Consider the following 19122-nt stretch of genomic DNA (forward strand, 5'->3'; position numbering starts at 1 on the left):
TTGCTTCTCTATCAGCAGCTAAACAGATCTCTACCACCTTTTCCCCAGCCTGTATTTCCCATGACGCTGAGGAAGGGCCCTGTCTCAGCAGGCGATAGCCGTGTGTGTGTTGCCTTGCCTGTATGGTAGTACAAACCCACATCAGTTAATAGAGATTTTCTGCTCCTCCACAAGTAATATGTCCCTAGGCCATTTATTTCTACTGGCAGATCCTCAAGGGAAGAAGGCTTCATTTGCTCAGGAGTGGTTTTGGATCATGAGCTGAGCAGCCATCTGTTTTCTGCAGCCAGCTATTCCCCTGAAAAATTAAACAAACCTGAGTCTGATATATGTACATACACACACCAATCGTAAAGGGTCAGGAGCACTGCAGTCAATCTGTAGTGGAGGATTCTGGAGTTTCAGGCAATGTAATGTTGGCTAATTTCCTATTTTGTTTTGTGATACTTCCTTCTCTAATGCCATCAGTTGAAGTGGTGAGCTCACTACACCAATCTGTAGGGCTTTCATGATCCTTTAAGGTTCTTCAGTAGGTTTCATTTGGTAGATTGACTTTTAATATTAGCAGTTCATCAGTGTGCCCTGGGAGGGAAAAACAGTCATCTGAAAGTTGCCAGGTTTGGTGGTTTAAACTTCTTGTGGATGTATTACAGCCCTAAAATTCTGATACTTTTTGATAATTACACCTACACCTACTGAGATACTAAATTACGAAATGCTTTGTAAGTCTCTGAATGAAAACTGAAGCATATCAAATTCATTCTTAGACCTCGACAGATGCAGTTGTCCTCTTTGATTTCAGAATAATCTTGGCTCCCATTCTTACCATGAAACATAGTCTTAATCAATATGCTTGATTTTTGCTTCCTTGTTAGGTATTGGTGGATTTATGGTACGTCAGAGAAGTCGTACAGGGCAGGGGAAAACTAAAAGATCTCTCTCCAGGAAAGATTCTTCTGGCTCTGTTTCTGAGCAGTTGCCTGGCAGAGATGAAGGTAAGTTCAGAAAGGTATTTTTAAGTGTTTGCTCATGCTTAATGCAGTAAAAATAATGGAAATCATAACTGTATAATTCTATCTGGACATGTATTACAAAGGAAAAAGGTTTTATTGATTGCCATGATGACTTTATTAGTTCAGCTGAAAATGTTCATTCATATGCATGTATAATTGTAGTAGAGTCATGATTTACAATGAAATTGAAACAATAAATTTCAGGCTATTGTGGGAGAGAAACCGTGTGGATTATAAGGCCTGCTGTATTGTGTCAGGGCTCTGTTGAGCCTAGCTTTGACCAGTAGAAGACAGAAAAAAGCGTAAGAAATCGGGCAAGATTAGAGCAGTCCTTTTTCTCACATACCTTCCTCCTGATGCAGTCCTGATACAGAGTTGTCTTCTGGACCATGTTCTGTGGGAGAATTTGTAGACATATGTGTGTTCCACAAATGTGTCTGATCTTTTTATGAATCTTTTTAACCTCTGTGAATCCTCTGTTAATGACTTCAGTGTTATATTTATTGCTGGGGGAAGAAATAATTCCTTTAGTTTGTTTTAAACTTGACATTTGAGAGTTTCATAGGGTTCCCCCAAAGTTTCTATTATGAAAGATTATGAAAAATCATTCAGCATTCATTTATAACACACAGGCATTTTCTAGGCTTGTGCCATATGCCCCGTCAGTCATCTTTTTTCCCAGGGCTGAAGAGCGCTACTCTGTTTGTTCTCTCTTTTTGTAGAAGAGCCATTTCATGTCTCTGATACTGTAAATAATGAGTGGATTGGGCACTGAACAAGAGGTCGGGGTTTGTTTGTGGGCCTGGCTCTGTTGCTAGCTATGCGTGATTAGACTAATTCGTTTCACCCATCTGGGTTTATCTGCACTATTTAATGTAGACAACACTGAGACGTATCTAAGGTGAGAGGCGGAATATGTGTAGCGCAGAGTCTGTTTCCTGTGTAGTTAGCAGAAAGAAGCATCTGCTTCTACAGGGTGCCTGAGAGCAATTCAGAAATCTCCGACCTTTAATTTTTCCCGTTATTCTCTCTTGTCTGTTTAGATTTTAACTTCTTTAGAGCCAGAACTGTCTCTTGCTATTTATTTGTACAGGTGATGGAGACATGATCTTTACTACAGCGTCCAGGCAGTGTCAAAAACTAAGAGCTGGATTTCATTCTTGCTGCATGTGTAAAACTGCTTTAGGAAGACAACATATGTTTCTGTTATCAGTGCAACCCAGTATTGTGGCTGGGTCCCCTATTCAGAAATAGCACTTGCTTCTGTTTAATATTAGTGTTACAGATATATTTTTCTGCTTTGTAAATATTATTTCATGGTATACTAAATTGTTTCAGCTAGAATTGAAAATTTTGCTGTTAGGCTTTTGACTTAATAAAGAGGGATCTGCTCCTTTAAGTTAAAAAAACTGTTAACAAGTTAATTCCTCGTTCTGGATAACAGTATAATGCGTATTGTTAAAAAGCAATATTCTTAAACAAGTATTCTTCAGTTAAACAGTTTGAGCTTCCTTTTTTGCTCGTGCACAATTGTTTGTTAAAAAAAAAAAAAACTCAGAAAATCTCCGTAGGTTTTAAATCGGCCCAGCTTGCAGAGAGCCTGCTCCGCAGCTGCCAGCGCTGGTCAGCTTGCAGGGCGCTTTGCAGCCCTGTCCTGTTTCGCTCTCCTTCCCTGCCAGAGCAGTGCAAGGGCTGCCGTGCTGGTGGCGAGCTCGGTTCTGCTCCCCGTCCTCTGAACACACGACAGGAGATCACTAGTGCAAAGCATACCACGTTTCGCTGCCTAATAGTAGCGTTTATAAAATAACTTCTCAGGGTCACTAGTTAGCTTTGGCAAGACAGAGGTGGAGGTCTTCCGAAGTTTTACTCTTACCTGCAGTGTTTTCACTGGTCTGTCGAAATAAAGTATTGAATGATTGCTTAGCCTACTGTGGTGCTTTGTCCATTAGAAGAGCCGCTGTGCTACTTTGGAATATGATGGCTGGATAAATGTTTAATTTTTCTTGAGGGGCTTCTTTTAGGTGCGAGATTCTTCTGGCCTCTTTTCTGGCCTGTTCATCATTTATGCAACAATCACTTCTCAGCTTAAAAAAATCTTTTTTTTTTTTTACTTTTAATTTGAGAAAAATTATTCTATAAACTGAAAGCAGATGAGTATGTAACTCAACAGTGTTGATGCTGGAGATACTACTTCAGTAGAATTGTCTTTTAAGTATCTGGTTGTGTGGCACATATCACTCTCAAATTAATACCAAATTCTTAGGTTGGCTTGGAGATATAAAAGCTAAAGGTCTGTCTACAGCCAATGAGATATCTAGAGCCAATGAAGTACGACAAGATAGTGATGTGACTAGTATCACATACGGTATTTTCGACTTCCGAGTCCAAATGATCAGGTGACAGTTCAAAGCTGGGTAGATAAAAGCAGCCTTTGTAGTATATCTAGAGTGATGCTGAAACTCATGCACCCAGATAGGTATGAAGCTGCCTTAGGCATGCTACCACTGTACCTCTAGAGCAAGAAACAGAGTATTTCATATATTTGTTACTTTTCTAGGTTGGACAGAACAGCTGCCAGACACTCCAGTTGAGGAGTCTGCCCCAGCTTCGGAAAGCACTGAGAAAATAAAAAAGCGTTACAGAAAAAAGAAAAATAAACTTGAAGAAACCTTTCCTGCCTACTTACAGGTAAAGCTATTGGTATACACTAGCTGCAAAAACATTTAAAAATTAATCTTTATTTGTGTTAATTCATAGTGCATTTAAACCGTAAATGTTTCTTTCCTGATTCCCAATTTATCATTCAGATGAAATGACTTTTGTGTGAGGAATGTTCATAAGTTTATATAGGAAACAGTGTATTATATGAAATCCCAAATCCTCTGATGTTATTTCTCAGTGTATAGGCCTCTACTTGCTCTGAAAAAGAAAGCCTGTCTGTTTTTTTTCTCTCAAAACTGACACATGACGTTTTCAACTTGTCTACTTGTGCACTGCCCTAAACTGTGCAAGAAGTCTTAGCCAGATCATGTTATTTTCTCTAGAGATTGTAATTAAAAAAAAAAAAAAATACAGAGAGCGCAATTTGATGTGGGAGACAGTTTTCCTGCAGATTTGTGTTCTTGTACTCCCTGCACCTCCCCACCGCTATGATCTCTGCTCTTCTGCCCCATTACGTCTGTGATATCCCCAGCAGGTAAGGGGTAGCACTTGCTGATGGGGATAATGACCAGTATATTAATGTGGATTCACCAGCTTACCTGCCTTCAACTGGATTATAAACCAGCCAGTTTACATCTCTCTCACTGAGAACACTATTTCTCTCACTCTTCTCAGACACGTTTTTTCACAAAAACCTTGTAAATATCTTGTAGATATTTACCCAGTTCCATGACATAGACTATACTGGGATCAAAAGTTAGCAAAGAATTGACAGAGAGACAGAAGAATCTCTGTCTAAAAATAACTGGTATTTGATAAGTGGGGAAATGATCTAGAAAGAAAATACTCAAGCAAGATTTCCTTTGTATTATTAAGAATAAATATTTTTCCTTAATGCACACTTTATTCATGTAAAACATAAAATAGTTATTTGATTCCTTCTTCATTAATGTAGGAATAACTGATAATAAAATGTATTTATAACTCCATTTTTAGCTATTGTATCCTAAATCAAGATTTTTAAAGACTAAGTGAAAACAGAAAAAAATATATAATGCAAAAAATTGGCTTGAAAATCTGCTAGGCTGTTGTCAAATTACTTACTACTCAGCTTTAGGTGAATGGTAGCTGTTATGCAATATTAAATTTAAATATGTAATTTAAAGGATATTAAAGTAAGCTAAGCTGGTTTAGGTGTTTTTTTCTTCATCAGGATGATTTTGTGCTAACCAAAATGTAGCGTGTGGTAATTCTAGAACTCAGACTTCAGTGTACTTGCATGTTTTCCATAAACTTATGTGGCCTTGATCAAGTTGCTCAGTAGTATTCCCCTTATTCAGCTCTCAGTTTTGTGTGAGGAGAAATACTTAAACTCTTGAAAAGCCGTAGGATATATATGCATGTAATATAGGTACAAGGTCTATGCTGTGTATATGTAAGATGACTGTAGTTTTCCTATATAATTTAAGGTGTGGATTTAATAATAAAATAATAATAGCATAACTACCTCAGGTAAGTTGTATCCACCATATTTACCCCTTGTGCCCTGGAAAAGATAGTGCCATACTGAAATGAGTGTGGGACTGAGACTGTATTTTTATATTTTTAGTTGTTAACATTTTTTTTTCCTAACTTTGCCATTTACATAAATTTTTCAATAGCTAGTGTTTTTTCTACATTGAATCACTTTGTTTTCATTACAGGAAGCTTTCTTCGGAAAAGATCTACTAGACACCAGTAGACAAAATAAGATGAGCCTAGATAATTTACCTGAAGAATCGCTTCCACTTTCATGTAAAACAAATCTGACCACCAGTTTCCTGGATCCTTCTTCTGACCCCCTTCTTAGCTCAACCTCCACTCCAGCTCAAGCGAAACTGGGCGCTCAAGGTATACAAAGCTAAAGTTAGTGATAATTCAGTAGCTTGATTTTGTTGTTGTAAGTGAGGCTTTTCCACTCTTGCCTCTCAATGTCTAACCCATACATTTTCTAACATTCTGTATAATATTGACTGTTCTTGTAAGGTTAAATTACATTGATAATCAGTGATACCCAGCTCCAGGTCTTTAGCTGTTTCAGAAAGATTGGATGGCACAGCAGTTGGCACGCAATGCAAATCTGAAACTCCTCGATTGTAATTTCTGTGTCTACAAAATTCATGAAAATGGGCTAAAGGGTCAAACCTGTCCAAGAATAAGAACAATAAATCCGTTATAATAGGAGACGAAAAGAAACTAATGAAAAATATGCTTTCAGTAGTCTGTTGAATATTAATTTATCAATGGATACCATCCAACTTTTACATTCTTTAAGGTTTTACATTATTTTAGGTTGCCAGGCTCCTCACGATTTTTGGTTTAGCATGTCCTTTCGGAACATGAGTGCCCTTTCAAGGTACAGTTTGTAGCCCCCAGGCAATCTTCTGCTTTCACTTTGTATTGCAAAAGTCTACTGGAGATACTGCTGAGAGATTTGCAAACAGCCAGAGGGTTATAAAGTGCTGCTGAAAGGGCAGCTTCACACAAAGGAGCAATTAAAAACAAAAGCCTGACTCTTGCCTCCAAGTTATTTTTTTTTTTTCCTCAGTGTCTTGTAGTATGTGCTATGTAGTTAGAGGTGTCTTAACCTTCTATATTTCTTTAAAAACTGTTGTTATTTTTTGTTGTGTATATAGTTACTTTGTGAATCATGTTTTGAATGATCCTCACAACTTTTTCCATCTAGCAAACACTTACACACATTGGTGTAGCTTTTCAATGTCCAGAGAGTCTTCTCAAGAGAGAAGCTCGCTTATTTGTAATCGTTATTCAGTGAAAATCTACTAAATGAAGAGCAAGAGGCTGCATTATAATTAAACATTGATTGTTATACAGGTGAAATTGTGAGTAATAGAGACTGCAAAGGTTAACATCCCCGTAGGGGAAAGCGCTGCAAATGGAGTCTTTCAAGGTCTGTACTTTGTATGTTCAAACACTGCAGGAAGATGCATTCATATGAACATTTTTTTCCTCTCCAGCATTCTCTGAAGCCAGAGAGGTTTAAATATTCTATATAAAAAAACATGCAGTTATACACTTCTTGCTGGTAGACATACCTGTTCTTATTGTTAACATGACCTGTCTTCTGTTTCATTACTATGTTTGCATTTATAAAGCATCAGATACATAAACGTAGTGCCTTCAAAATAGGAGCCAGAAAACAGGTTTTGGCTGCTTCTGGTGTCACTGAATGCCTTAGTATTATATTTTTAGACATATGCTAATCAAGTGGATGGGACTTGGGAGAACTATTCCTCCAGAGCACTTTGGTCACATTGAGACAGTTTTTTCTAACTTTTTTGAGCTCTGGGGACCCTGATGTATAGAGCAGATAGCTGGAGAGCATGGGAATTTTAAAACCAAAAGACCTCTTCTTTATGAATAAGCAAAGCTGTGAAACTTCATAATTTCTTCTTCTTTTCATTCTGAAATAAATTATAAAGAGATAGTTATTAAAAGAAAATTACTGCAACTGGTTTAGCAAATAACCTAGTGTCCTTCCCATTTTATGTGTGAGAGACTCAAATGACAGTGATTTCTGGCCGTAGGAGTGTTCTCAATAAATGTGTCTCCACCGTTCAGACTCGGACCCAAGCCGTGACCTGTCCAGCCAGAGCTGTTTGTTAGGGCTGAGGGTGCCAGCGGCTGAAGTCATCGGCCAGGGTCTATCAGCTCCAGTGCATGTTTTTCTTAACTCTTTACTGTGACTATGCGAGAGACAATTATTTCCACAGTAGCTTCCTGGTGTCTGAGAGCACAGATCCATTTTGAGTTATGGAAACACTGGTACATTCACTAGCTCTTGAGCTAGTAACAGTTACATCTTCCCTTCTGGCTAGCGTTGCAGAGAAGCTTGTGGTGAGAACAGCGCCTGAGAGCACCTGCGATATTTTTGGTTCTTGTTTTGATACAGACCCGGCTTTGGAGCAGGAACGGTACTGACTGGTTTGTTCGATGCACCAGGAGGTTGTAAGACCATGTTGGTGTTACTGCCTGTGTTATTTTCCTCCAGTGCTGTTTGTTGCAAGGGTTGCTAACTCCCGTGAGAATCCATGCTTAAGTGGACAGGTCTTTTCTGCAAGGAAGATACTCTTCTCTTGGAAACTCCAGTTGTTTCATCCCAAGATGAAGGGTTAGATACACTTGTTCATCTTCCAAAGAGCTCTCCCATATCTTAAGGGGAAGCTCCTCTCTCTGCTTTGCTTTTCGGCATGTACATAGGACCAGTAGGGAATGAAACAAATGGTACGTTCAGTCCTCTACTGATGAACTGGCAAGGCGTTTCAGCGGCACCCTCACTGCCTGTTGAGTCTTAGAGCTCCGTTAGGGGTAGCTGAGGCTTCTGCCAGGCAAGATTGCAGTGGTGACAGTGATGCACAGAGCCAGCCAAAAGACAGGTTTTTGAGTCATTTGTTCACTGTTAATTACTAGTAACTGGGATTGAAGTGGGCTTTAGGCTCTCAGTACTGATTTCTGTCAACTTTCAGTTATAAGACCCATCTTGTTTTCCCATGATTTTATAATATTAGTGGCACAACATTGCAGCATATTCTACATAGGACCAAAGCTTAAAATCATTTAAAAGCGGAGGCTAGAGGAGAGCGCAGAGGCGTGCTGCCTGGGGGCGCGGGGCCCCAGCTCCCCCGAGTCTCCCCAGCCGGCAATGCTCAAGGGGTCGATTATCAAGTGTCATAAACTCGATGGTCCGAGGACTGGCTGTGGCTCTCCTTAGCTTCTTGGCCTGGATGTTGCGCGTGAAAAAGAGGCCGGCTGGCAAGGCCATGTTCTGTGAGGGCTCTGAAATGCATGCAACAGCTTAAATTCAGTATATTTTTTCTATTGTGCTCTATGAGAGGTCCAGCATCGTGAACAAGTTATTTTCCTTTTTGCTTTGCATTAGCTTTTAGCACCGTGCTGCAAGAGTCAGGCGGTCCTGAGCTGTTTGCTTGGCACCACATGTCCAGCTAGTGACTCTGATCTAAAGCAGCTGCCTGAAGCGACTTGGTTAATTCCAAGATAATATTTAGCACCTATTGAATTAAAACTGGCAAAAAAAAAGAAGAAAAATGTAAAAATATGCTTTAGAATAAGGGTCTTATGTGAGACTTGCAGATCATAGTCCAGCCCTCTGCTATCACTACAACTCAGTCTTTTCATAGACTTAACAAGCTCCGTGTAAAAAGCCATTAGCTTTCTCCCAACCTACTCATCTCCTCGAAGGCCAGTACAGAATCTGATTGCTCTGATAGTTAGGAGCCTCTTAATTTGCAGCCTAAATTTATTCGTGACCAGTTTATAACTACAGGTAGTAAACTGTTCGGTTACATCTTTTCACCTAAGCCCTTTCTCGCTACTTAATGTATTTACATTCAAATTAGACGTTGAATTATTAGGGACTGGGCCGAAGCACATTCCTGAGGGCTGCGGAGGAAAACACTGTGACAGAGGAAGAAGTGACGGGGGAATTAAAGGCTGCTCATTCGCTCTTGGTGTTCCCTTCATAAGTTTTCTTCCCACCAGCTCTTTACGGACCTTCAGGTTGGATTTCAGAAAAGTTAAAGGACACCTAAAGTCAACCCTTTGCCTGCCGGTCAATGGAAGTCATTAACACCACCTTGTGGTGCCCGGTGTTAGCTACCGACTGCCTGCCGTAATGACGGTGCTAGAGCCAGGTGGCCAGGAGGAAAATACACGTCTCAAAGGCAGAGCTGAGTTCTGTTTACAGCCTGAGATTTCATAGCCCTTTCTCCCAGGTACACACACAAAATATCTATACCCACAAGTGGTGTGGTTTTTTTTTTTTTTTTTAGTATTTTAAAATACTAATATTCATAGGAGCCCTGTTTTTGATATACCTGTAAATGGACTAGTCTGCAGTGACACGCTGACTCACCTAGCGAACATAAAACAATTAATTAGGATGGTATCATTTTATATATATGTTCTATATATTATTTTATATGTATATTACAAAGGAAAAAATGAAGGATAAAAACAGTAAAGTGAAGGAAATCTATTAAGTCCTGCTCATTTTGGCTTGGTAGAAGGTAAAAGGGCTGTCTCTGAAAGACAGGAGAAAGAACTTTAAAATCATTGTCAAGTTTAGCAGATTGGAAGGCAGCCTCATGATACAAAGAAATTCCTGGCTCCAGGCCTCTAAATTAGCCTGAATTAAGCTAGAAATACTTTCCTGGTGCAGCTGGGCTGTAACAGTGAGAAAGATAGCCATTTATCTATGAAATGTGTTGTCCTTTGACTTTCTGGTCGTTTTTTAGTCTGCCCATATTTGTTTTCCACATCATGTACTGTATGATTTGTATTAATCCCTTTTCTTGGTTTAATTGCATATTTTCCCATCTCTTCGTATTTAATTGTTCTTTCATTGAGTTTTCATGTAGTCATGATAGTCTGCAGTTTTTCTGAAAAGACTTTTCTAAACTTTTATTTGTCAAAATAATTTTCTTCAAATGCTGCATGTCTGCAATAGTCCTAAAAATCAGTTACTAAAACCAGATGAGTCATTGAGATGAGAAAAACTTCCAACAACCCCAAAGTTTCTCTCTAATGAATAGGATGTCAAGAAGATAATCACATGCAAAATTTATTATTCAATATTCAATAATTTATTGCTAGGACTGGGCTAGTTTTTCCTCGATTACAGACACACATGACATTTCTACCTCTGGGTATTCTCATTCTTCACGATTTTTTTCTGATCTTAAAAACAGCATCTCCAATTTCCATTTACTTACTACTTCTTACTGTTATATTTTACTTTCATATCAGGGTATGTTTTATTTAACTGGTTGCTCCATGTGCTTACGAAAGGTAGTGTTGGTAAGAGAAGTAGTACCCTGATAGCTTTCTTATTTTTAAGTACAGCCTACTGATTTACTGTGAGCAGTAAATCCTTCCTTTACAAAGGGTATTTATTGACTTTTATATTTGTAGGCCTTTGTTTCTTAGAGCTTGCGAGTTCTCACTAGCTGCTGGAGTTTTTTCCTGAAATCATCCATTCCTTTTTCCTTACAGGTGACTAAGTTACACTTCCACAGTAATTCCTAAGCAAGTTAAAAGTGTGCATGTAGCTGCAGTGGTGACTGGGGAGGGGACGACCGTAGTGCTCATCTCAGCGTCCCTTGCAGCGTACGGCACTCTAGAAGGGCCTACAGCTTGGTAGATCTGTGTTTGAGTTCATAGCTCGAGTTGTAGCAGGTCTCCAGGGTGGTGTATAACATATAAATGCCATGATTGGTTGATTTTATTTGTTGCATTTTAAACAGGTGGCACTGATGACCCCTTAGCTGATCTTTCAGAGGTCTTAAACACTGATGATGATATTCTTGGAATACTTTCTGATGATTTGGTAAAGTCTGGAGATCATTCGGGTATGTATGTTCATAAGGTCTCTCTGGTATTTTTCTTTTTTCTCTTTATTACAGAGGTAGACCTTGTACTAAATCTACAGGTTATGCTCTAGGTGATTTCAGATGTAATTTTCATGTCTTAAGAATACCTTATTTAGAGAGGGATTTTGTTGTCTTCTACAAAAAAGCCCCAACCTTTCCAACATTTTATTTTACTTAGCTCTTTGCTTTGCTGCTTAAGAGAGAATAAAAAATAGCTTCCGTTGTCTATCATACCTGCGTAGCTTTTTCAGCATGCAGCTTTTTCTTTACCTTTTTTTGTTTTCGTGTTATAATCATCCATTTTATCTGGTTTGGGTCCTGTAGGTCTTGATTTATGCACTTTCCAGGTTGAGAGCTCACCCTCCCCATTTGGTAAGAAACTAAACAATGGATGATCCACGGTTAGAAGTAGTCATCTTTCCTAGTGGTCTTAGCTGAAAGAACTGCATGTGTAGAAACTAGTACTCCTTTACTGTGTCACTAATTCATGCTCTCATTTCCCACTCTTTTTGTGTTGTTTGAGTCTAACACAACTTACAAAGTCTTGCACTCTGCACTTTAAACAGAGTACTCCATCAAGTTTGGCTTATGGTTTTTAAAAGCCTTCCTGAGTTTTTGTGTGTTTCATGATACAAAACCATGCATTTTCTTGCTGTCACTATTATTTTTAATATTACTTATAGTGGTAGTGTGTAGCATTTATAGTAGTGGTATCTTTTGTAAATTAAAAGCATTTTAACAATGTGAATATATTAAAGCATGGATAAAGCAGCCAACATCAATCTTTTTGTTACCACTGGATGATGGTTCATCACTTTATGTTAAGCACAGGTTGACAAGTAGAATGGCATGTTTCATTATTTTAAAGTTGGTTTTATTTGGTATTTAATATTGAAATATCTTTTAAATACTAAAGTCTATAGGGCTTTTTCAAAGATATTTCACTTTTGAGAGGTTTATTGACTTGTAAAGGATGTCATAAAATTTATATAATGTTTCCTCAGTATCCACAAATCACTTTGTCTAGTGTAACCTAGAATATTCAGCAGTCGTTTCTGAGATGGAAATTGCTATTGCTGTTTGATATTGGGTACACATTAACAACACTTCAGTAGATATTTAATATAAAGGGTATCTGGGTAAAACTAAGGTATACCAGGATGAAACAAATTGACTACTGGCGTGATGGTTTTTGAAATGTGAAAAAGAGGTATAGTGGAACTGTATACTGAAAACTATATACTTGAAAACATCTCGTACCTCAATTCAGTAGTCTTAGTTCAACAAATTTTTCCCATTCTTCCAGTTTCGTTTCATTAAATTAGCATTCGTTAAACAATACAGCAAACTGGGAGGTAAATAGGTTTACTTTTTCTAATGAATGTCTTACTTTGCCTTACCTTCGAAATTTTAGAAAGTCTTGGTTTAGTTGACAGCTCAGCTCTAGCAAAAAGAAAAAAATTGAAATGATGTTATGCTTTTTATTCTGTATCAGTAGGTTTTACTATTTATGTCTCACTAACTATTCTTTCCTCCTTCAGCTGGACTGGATATTGGTCCCATCTCTGATGATCCTTCTTCTCTGCCTCAGCCAAATGTCAGCCAGAGTTCACGACCGTTGAGTGAAGAACAACTAGATGGAATCCTCAGCCCAGAACTAGACAAAATGGTCACAGATGGTAATTTGTTTGTCATTCATCTTGGTCTTCTAGAAAACTTAAGTAGACACCTCCTTTCTTTTGTTCTCAAATTACTACCTGTGTATTGTAACATACCTATTTGCATTTGGTTACGGAATTAATTTTATTGCATTTTTTGATAATTGTTCATTCTGTGTTATTTTTACTTTGCCCAGGTGCTATTCTTGGCAAATTGTACAAAATTCCAGGTATGTGTGCTGATCTTTGTTGCCTTTTATAAAATGTGGTTTATGAACAAGGCCAGCCAACTCACGCATAGCGCTTTTGCAGAGCTAGGAGGAAAGGATGTTGAAGACTTGTTCACAGCTGTATTGAGTCCAGCAACCACACAGCCAGCTCCTTTGCCACAGCCTCCGCCTCCACCACAACTTATGTCTTTGCACACTCAGGGTATGTTTCTTTCTTAATTTAAGAAATGACAGCCTGGTCAAGGAAGTTGCACATCTTTTAATAAGGATATGAAAGTAGGATGAACCTTACTTTCTGTCTTTGCTAATTATGGAATATTCATGTAAATATTGCTAGTAGAAAGGGACAATTATTTTACATTTTTATGACATACTGGAGCTGTTATTTGAGGTGACACTTTCACATTCTGGAAATTTGTCTGTGATAAAGTGTGTGCTTTCTTTTGACATTACTCTTTTGTTACCTCTGAGTACCTCCTGCAGGGTAAGGAAAGACTCTGTATGACAGTGATTTGCTGAGTCTTAATTTCCTTTAAGAGTTAAGTTTAATGTGTTGATTAGTCCTATTCAAATAACGGAGAGGAGAGGCTAAATAATTTTGAAATATATCTGGAAGATTGTCCCTTATTCTCTTTCTTACTACTAAAATTTTCATGACCCATCCATCTCATGAGTTGTTGCCTTTATATTGGAAGCGAGGAGTAGACTGAGTGTATTTGTTGTTATCAGTAGAGTGTGTTTAGGAGTATGTATAAGCATAAGTAAATGCACGCTTTCCTCACCAGACATTACCTCTGCTCAGTTTTCCCTGAGCTTATGTAAAGAGTTCCTATTCTGTTATACTAGTAGTACAGAACCTGGTATGTACATTGATTTCACCAGTTTTTTAAATAAAAAAAAAATTGATTGGATGTATTTCCATAATAATGAAAGACTTCAAAAAGCCCTAGACGTGAGGGAGTTTAAAGCAAATAATGAGGTGATTTAAAACAAAGGATGATAGAGATATCATTGCCCATTTCCCATTTATTTGGGTACTTGCAGATAACTTCAGCATTTGAGCTCTGTAAGATTGTTTAAGTTTCTCCCTGTGGGAACTGTCACAATTACTAAGTTTTAGGTTTATAATTTGGTTCAGTTACTGTGTAATGATCCACATGTTTCTAGGAGATAAACACTTCAGTAATGGGGAAGCTTGCATCAAGTTTCAGCAATTGCAATAAAATGAATGCTCTCTATTCTCATACAGACACGTGATTCTACAGCACAAATCAGAGGCCTGACTCTCCAGCCTGTTTCTTTGCCAAGTCTTCACGGTTACCATATACCATCTATTTACCAGTTATAATAAAGCATATTCTCTTAAATTGTAATTAAGTTATTTTCATCCAGACAGAACCTTCTACCTAGTGAATGTAACCTGTAGGTCGGAAAACAGTCACCTAAAGCACGAGAGAATTATAGTGTTTTCCTATAAATACATCAAATTCCTGAATTACTTTTATGCTTTTAGGAAAATATTGGGAGCACAATTATAATCTTGCTTAAGTGACAGAGATTCAAAGGTCAGTGTTAATTCTGTGTAGGAACATCTGCAAAGACCATCTGCTGGAGTAGATCTGCCTGTGTCACATTTGCCTAATATTTTAATCAAATAAAATTTTCTGCCCTAATATTGCTAGGCTGGACATTTAATTACAAGGCTGATGCTCATTTGACTAGATTTATCTATTTCATTGGTTACAGATTATGGAATTAGTAGATAATGAGGCTTACTTTGGTGCATTGCTGTCTCAGAAGAGGAAATTTTTAATTCAGGTGGTTAATGATAATTCTGCAAGGACAGAAAGCAGCCATCTCCATGCTTGTTGCTTGGCAGCATAGATTTTTCTTTTCTTTGTGTAGCACTGGATCTGGATATAACAAATATGACACAACAATTAGTCTTTAAAAATACACCTCAATATAAAGTGTGGTACTGTAGCATGGGCTAGTGGGAAAATTTTGAGAATCCATTAAAAAAAACCTTATTTGCCAGACATGAAAAAAATCTTTGCAGGGATGTGATGCAATAGAAGAGAATCTCTTAAATCTGTAGGGAAGCAAAGTAAATTGGTTTCAAATCTTATCCAAAAATTTAAGGTTAGTATTATAAAATATTAAAGCAGTTATTTTATCATTAGATGAGATCTCTCTTCTTCACTGACTTCACTTCACGTTTCTACCTAAATCTCAAAAGCTCTCACCCTTTAAAACAATAATTTCTTCTTTTTAGGAGAGAATGCATTTTCAAGAGTACCGCTAATGAATGGTCTGATTGGTCCTAACCCCCATCTCCCTCATACAGCGTTGACTCCTGGAGGTGGACTAGGCACTTTCTCTCCCATAACACAGCAACCGTATACTGATACCAGGTGAGTCAAGCCGGGGAGTCAAAAATATCCATTGTTTAGCATTTATCACTTGGGGGTTGTTGTTGTTGTTATTAATATTGTGGTATTATTAGTATTTTAAATATTTAGTTCTTGACGGCCAATACAAAAACCTCTGTGTTCTTACAGTCTGTTGACTCCTGAAATAGGAAGCAGAATAATTACTTTGCTAATTCTTTATTGAGAGAAATCTGTCTATAAAAAGAACTCTTCTCTGATTTGTCAGGGATAAGAATCCAGCATTCAATCCAATGGTAAGTGATCCAAACAGTTCATGGACACCATCAGCTCCGCCTTTGGAAGGTGAAGGCGATACAATGTCCAATGCTCAAAGAAGCACTCTTAAGTGGGAAAAAGAAGAAGCTTTGGGTGAAATGGCAACAGTAGCGCCTGTTCTCTACACAAATATCAACTTTCCTAACCTAAAGGAAGAATTCCCAGGTGAGCAAGTGATTTACTGAATGGATTCAAATGTTCTGTAGCAAGTTATGCATCTTTATTTGAAAGAAGTAATATAAAATAGACTTATCAAAGTCTTGTATATAAACACTTTTTTGGTTGCAGACTGGGCTACAAGAGTGAAGCAGATTGCTAAACTGTGGAGAAAAGCAAGCTCACAGGAAAGGGCTCCATATGTGGTAAGAACAACTACCACCTGCATTCTCATGCTTTCAGACAAAATACATTTCATCTGTAGGATTTTCATTGGGTTTTTAAAATACATTAAGTTCTGGAGTTACTGAAAGGTCACTGTCTGTAAGAATGCCTTTGTAATTTAACTTCAAACTCCAAATACTTTTACCTGTTTGCTTTTCAGCCTTGAAATAGACTATACTAATGTTGTTATGCAATCTAAAGACCTCAGCTAAGATGAGAACACTTACAGTTCCCACTGCTTCTTTGCTACATTTGATTCATGCTTCAAGTCTCATTTGCTCTGGCTCTTTCTGCACAGGATCTCACCAACTACTTCCGAAGGATAATAACAAAAGATGATGACCTTCTTCATCTGCCCCTCTTATCATTCTCCTTTCCCCATTAAGGATGCTGAAGTTTTTCACCCGTTGAACTAACCATCCCAGAGGCCTCAATACCCACATCCTACTTCCCCCATTTTCCTTTACACCTGTGGTCTTGCCTTATGGGTTCCCTTAAGTACTTTCTTCTCTCTCTACTCTCACAGTGCAAACGTATTTTGACATCTTCCATGTTGTGGGGAGCCTGAGGGACTCCCAGTTTCCCCTCTAAAGCATTCTCCTTCTTCACATCCGAGTCAACGGAGCACACATATTTGTCATAGCTGTCTCAAACTTGGCCGTTGATTCCATTCTGTAGAACTTCTCTGATCCAACTTGTGACCCTTGTGCTCTACTGAAACTCTTCTTGTTAAAGATTGTCCACGGGCAGATCTCAGAACCAGTAATAGTTTTGTTCTTTTTGAACTTCACAGCCAATATTGGCAAATGGACTTTTCTTTAATTTCCTGTTATTCTTTCCTGGTACTTCTCTTTCCTCTGTTTCTTCACAAGAGCAACTGGATGATCATTCTCATTCTCAGTTTGTAGATTTCTGTGGATTTCTATGTTTTGTCTTCAGTCTCCTTTTCTTCCCCCTACATTTTTCTAATCTAGTCTCATTAGCAAAGAAATTTGACTCCCAGGTATGTTGATAACTGAGAGCTTAACAATACCAACATCATCTACTGTCTGAATTAAAAACTCCCATTACTTCTATGACAACTTTAGGAGGATAAATTAGTACCCCAAATTCAGTATGGGAAGAGGAGACTCAAACCACAGAGTTCCTGATCTCTCTGAACCCCTTTGCACTTGAAACAGTCCTTCCTATTGTTTTCTTTTTATCATCAAGGCAACATCATTATTCTGCTTATTATTCAAGCCTGTAACTTTAGCACCATGTTCGGTTGGTGATTCCTTCTATATAGTATTTGCAAGTTACTGTCCGCTTAAATGCATAGATTTTTATCTAGGCATTTATCACTTTACAATTATTTCTCTTACTGAATTTATCTCTTTCACTGCTCTTAACAAATAGTAGTCTTATTCTCCTGATGGATATCCAAAAAGTAGCTGCAAAAATTATTTCCTTCATGTTTGGGAGGGGTGGAGGGCACACGCATGTACTCACACAAGTATATACATCGTGAGAAGCAGTTATGTCCTCACGGAAGTTGCCATCCATGTATTCTTACCATTCAGCTGTTGCCAGTGTGCCTAGCGTTTTGCATACAAGAAGCTGCTGCAGTACCTGCCTTGAGGAGCTTTCACTCTAGGAGAATAAGTAAAGGCTACATTAGAAATGAAATTCAGAGGAGATTTCTTACGCTTTTACTGTAGGTTTTTTAATTTTCTTAGTATAAGCAATCCCATCACTTTAAGGGGGGGAATGACATTAATTCTTCTGCTGCTGTGACATTGCTGCTCTCGTCCACGTCGCTGTTTCTGTTTGTTTTATGGGAAGGGAGTTGGGGGGTTAAACCTTTTCTGCTAAGCAGCCCTCATTTGAGAGCTGCAAATAAAATTGTTAAAAAGCAGATGTGAGGGTTTGATTCCAAAAAGGAACAGCATCCCAGATTGGTGGCAAAATAGACTCTTTGAAGCTTCCATTAGATGTTTTAAAGTGTCAGTATGCTTTTAAATGCCTCATTGAAGAGGAATTGCTGTTGTTCAGTCCAATTTTTCTTGATCCGTAAGTCCATATTCTATGCTTGTACTGCTAACTTAACACAGACTGAGATCTATAGAGGCTATTTAATGGAGTAGACTGTATTTTTCTTGTCACTGAAGTTCTCCACATTTGTGGCCTTTATTGATCCAAACATCATCAGTCATCTTCTTGTCTTAGATTTCAGACCACACCAATATGTGATTTGAAAGGTAAACTGGTGGATACATGCTTTCTTGGCACAGTACTGTACCTGAACAGAGGCTCCTAATACCACTGTTAATAACCCCTCAGATTTTTCTGTGTACTTCAGTTTAAACACAGCATTTCTATAGAGATGAAGTCGTTTCAGTTTGAAGTTCCCTGCAGAAGTACAATAACTTGTATTTCACAAGCGTGTGTATGATTAAATCAGGCTGCATGAATAATTTGGCTGTAGATTTTGTAGGAATAATAGGCGCAGTGCTTACGCTTACCAAAAGAAAACAAGGCAAACTACATGTTTTTATCTTTTCCCAGCAAAAAGCCAGAGATAATAGAGCTGCTTTGCGCATCAATAAAGTACAGATGTCAAATGACTCCATGAAAAGGCAACAGCAACAGGATAGCATTGATCCTAGCTCTCGTATCGACTCTGACCTCTTTAAAGATCCATTAAAACAGAGGGAATCGGAACATGAGCAGGAATGGAAATTCAGACAGGTGTGTTGCATTTAGGGTATTTCATTATTTTTATTGCTGCTTTTTATTGCATTGTTGGAATCTTTTTTCTGTTGTAATAAAATCAGCTTTAATCTTTCTTTGTAAGAGTATAAATTCAGGTGTTCTGCATAGGACAAATATAGAGGCTGTTGGAAGAAAAGCTGTATGCGAATGTTAGAAAACTTTGTTTTAAAACTTTGATTCTGAACACTTACCTATTACAGAAATGCATTGTTCTTTCTCTGTATGACCAACTATTGCAGTAGTTTATATACCATATATTGCAGTAACCT

The 19122-nt window shown here is 38.0% G+C and overlaps 1 protein-coding gene across 4 annotated transcripts in view; it reads left to right on the plus strand.

Moving 5' to 3' along the window:
• The window catches only part of KMT2C (lysine methyltransferase 2C), a 204826-nt gene that overhangs the window by 149801 nt on the left and 35903 nt on the right, over positions 1-19122 (plus strand). For all 4 annotated transcript variants that reach the window (XM_067291962.1, XM_067291963.1, XM_067291964.1 and 1 more), the window contains 12 exons: positions 876-995; positions 3571-3701; positions 5378-5564; positions 10997-11101; positions 11447-11494; positions 12664-12801; positions 12978-13010; positions 13093-13212; positions 15286-15424; positions 15669-15883; positions 16007-16080; positions 18647-18829. In XM_067291962.1, coding sequence (XP_067148063.1) covers positions 876-995; positions 3571-3701; positions 5378-5564; positions 10997-11101; positions 11447-11494; positions 12664-12801; positions 12978-13010; positions 13093-13212; positions 15286-15424; positions 15669-15883; positions 16007-16080; positions 18647-18829 — 1493 coding nt within the window. The remainder of the gene's footprint in view (positions 1-875; positions 996-3570; positions 3702-5377; positions 5565-10996; positions 11102-11446; positions 11495-12663; positions 12802-12977; positions 13011-13092; positions 13213-15285; positions 15425-15668; positions 15884-16006; positions 16081-18646; positions 18830-19122) is intronic.

Source organism: Apteryx mantelli, chromosome 2, assembly GCF_036417845.1.
Source record: "Apteryx mantelli isolate bAptMan1 chromosome 2, bAptMan1.hap1, whole genome shotgun sequence".
In the NCBI taxonomy this organism is placed as follows: Eukaryota; Metazoa; Chordata; class Aves; order Apterygiformes; family Apterygidae; genus Apteryx; species Apteryx mantelli.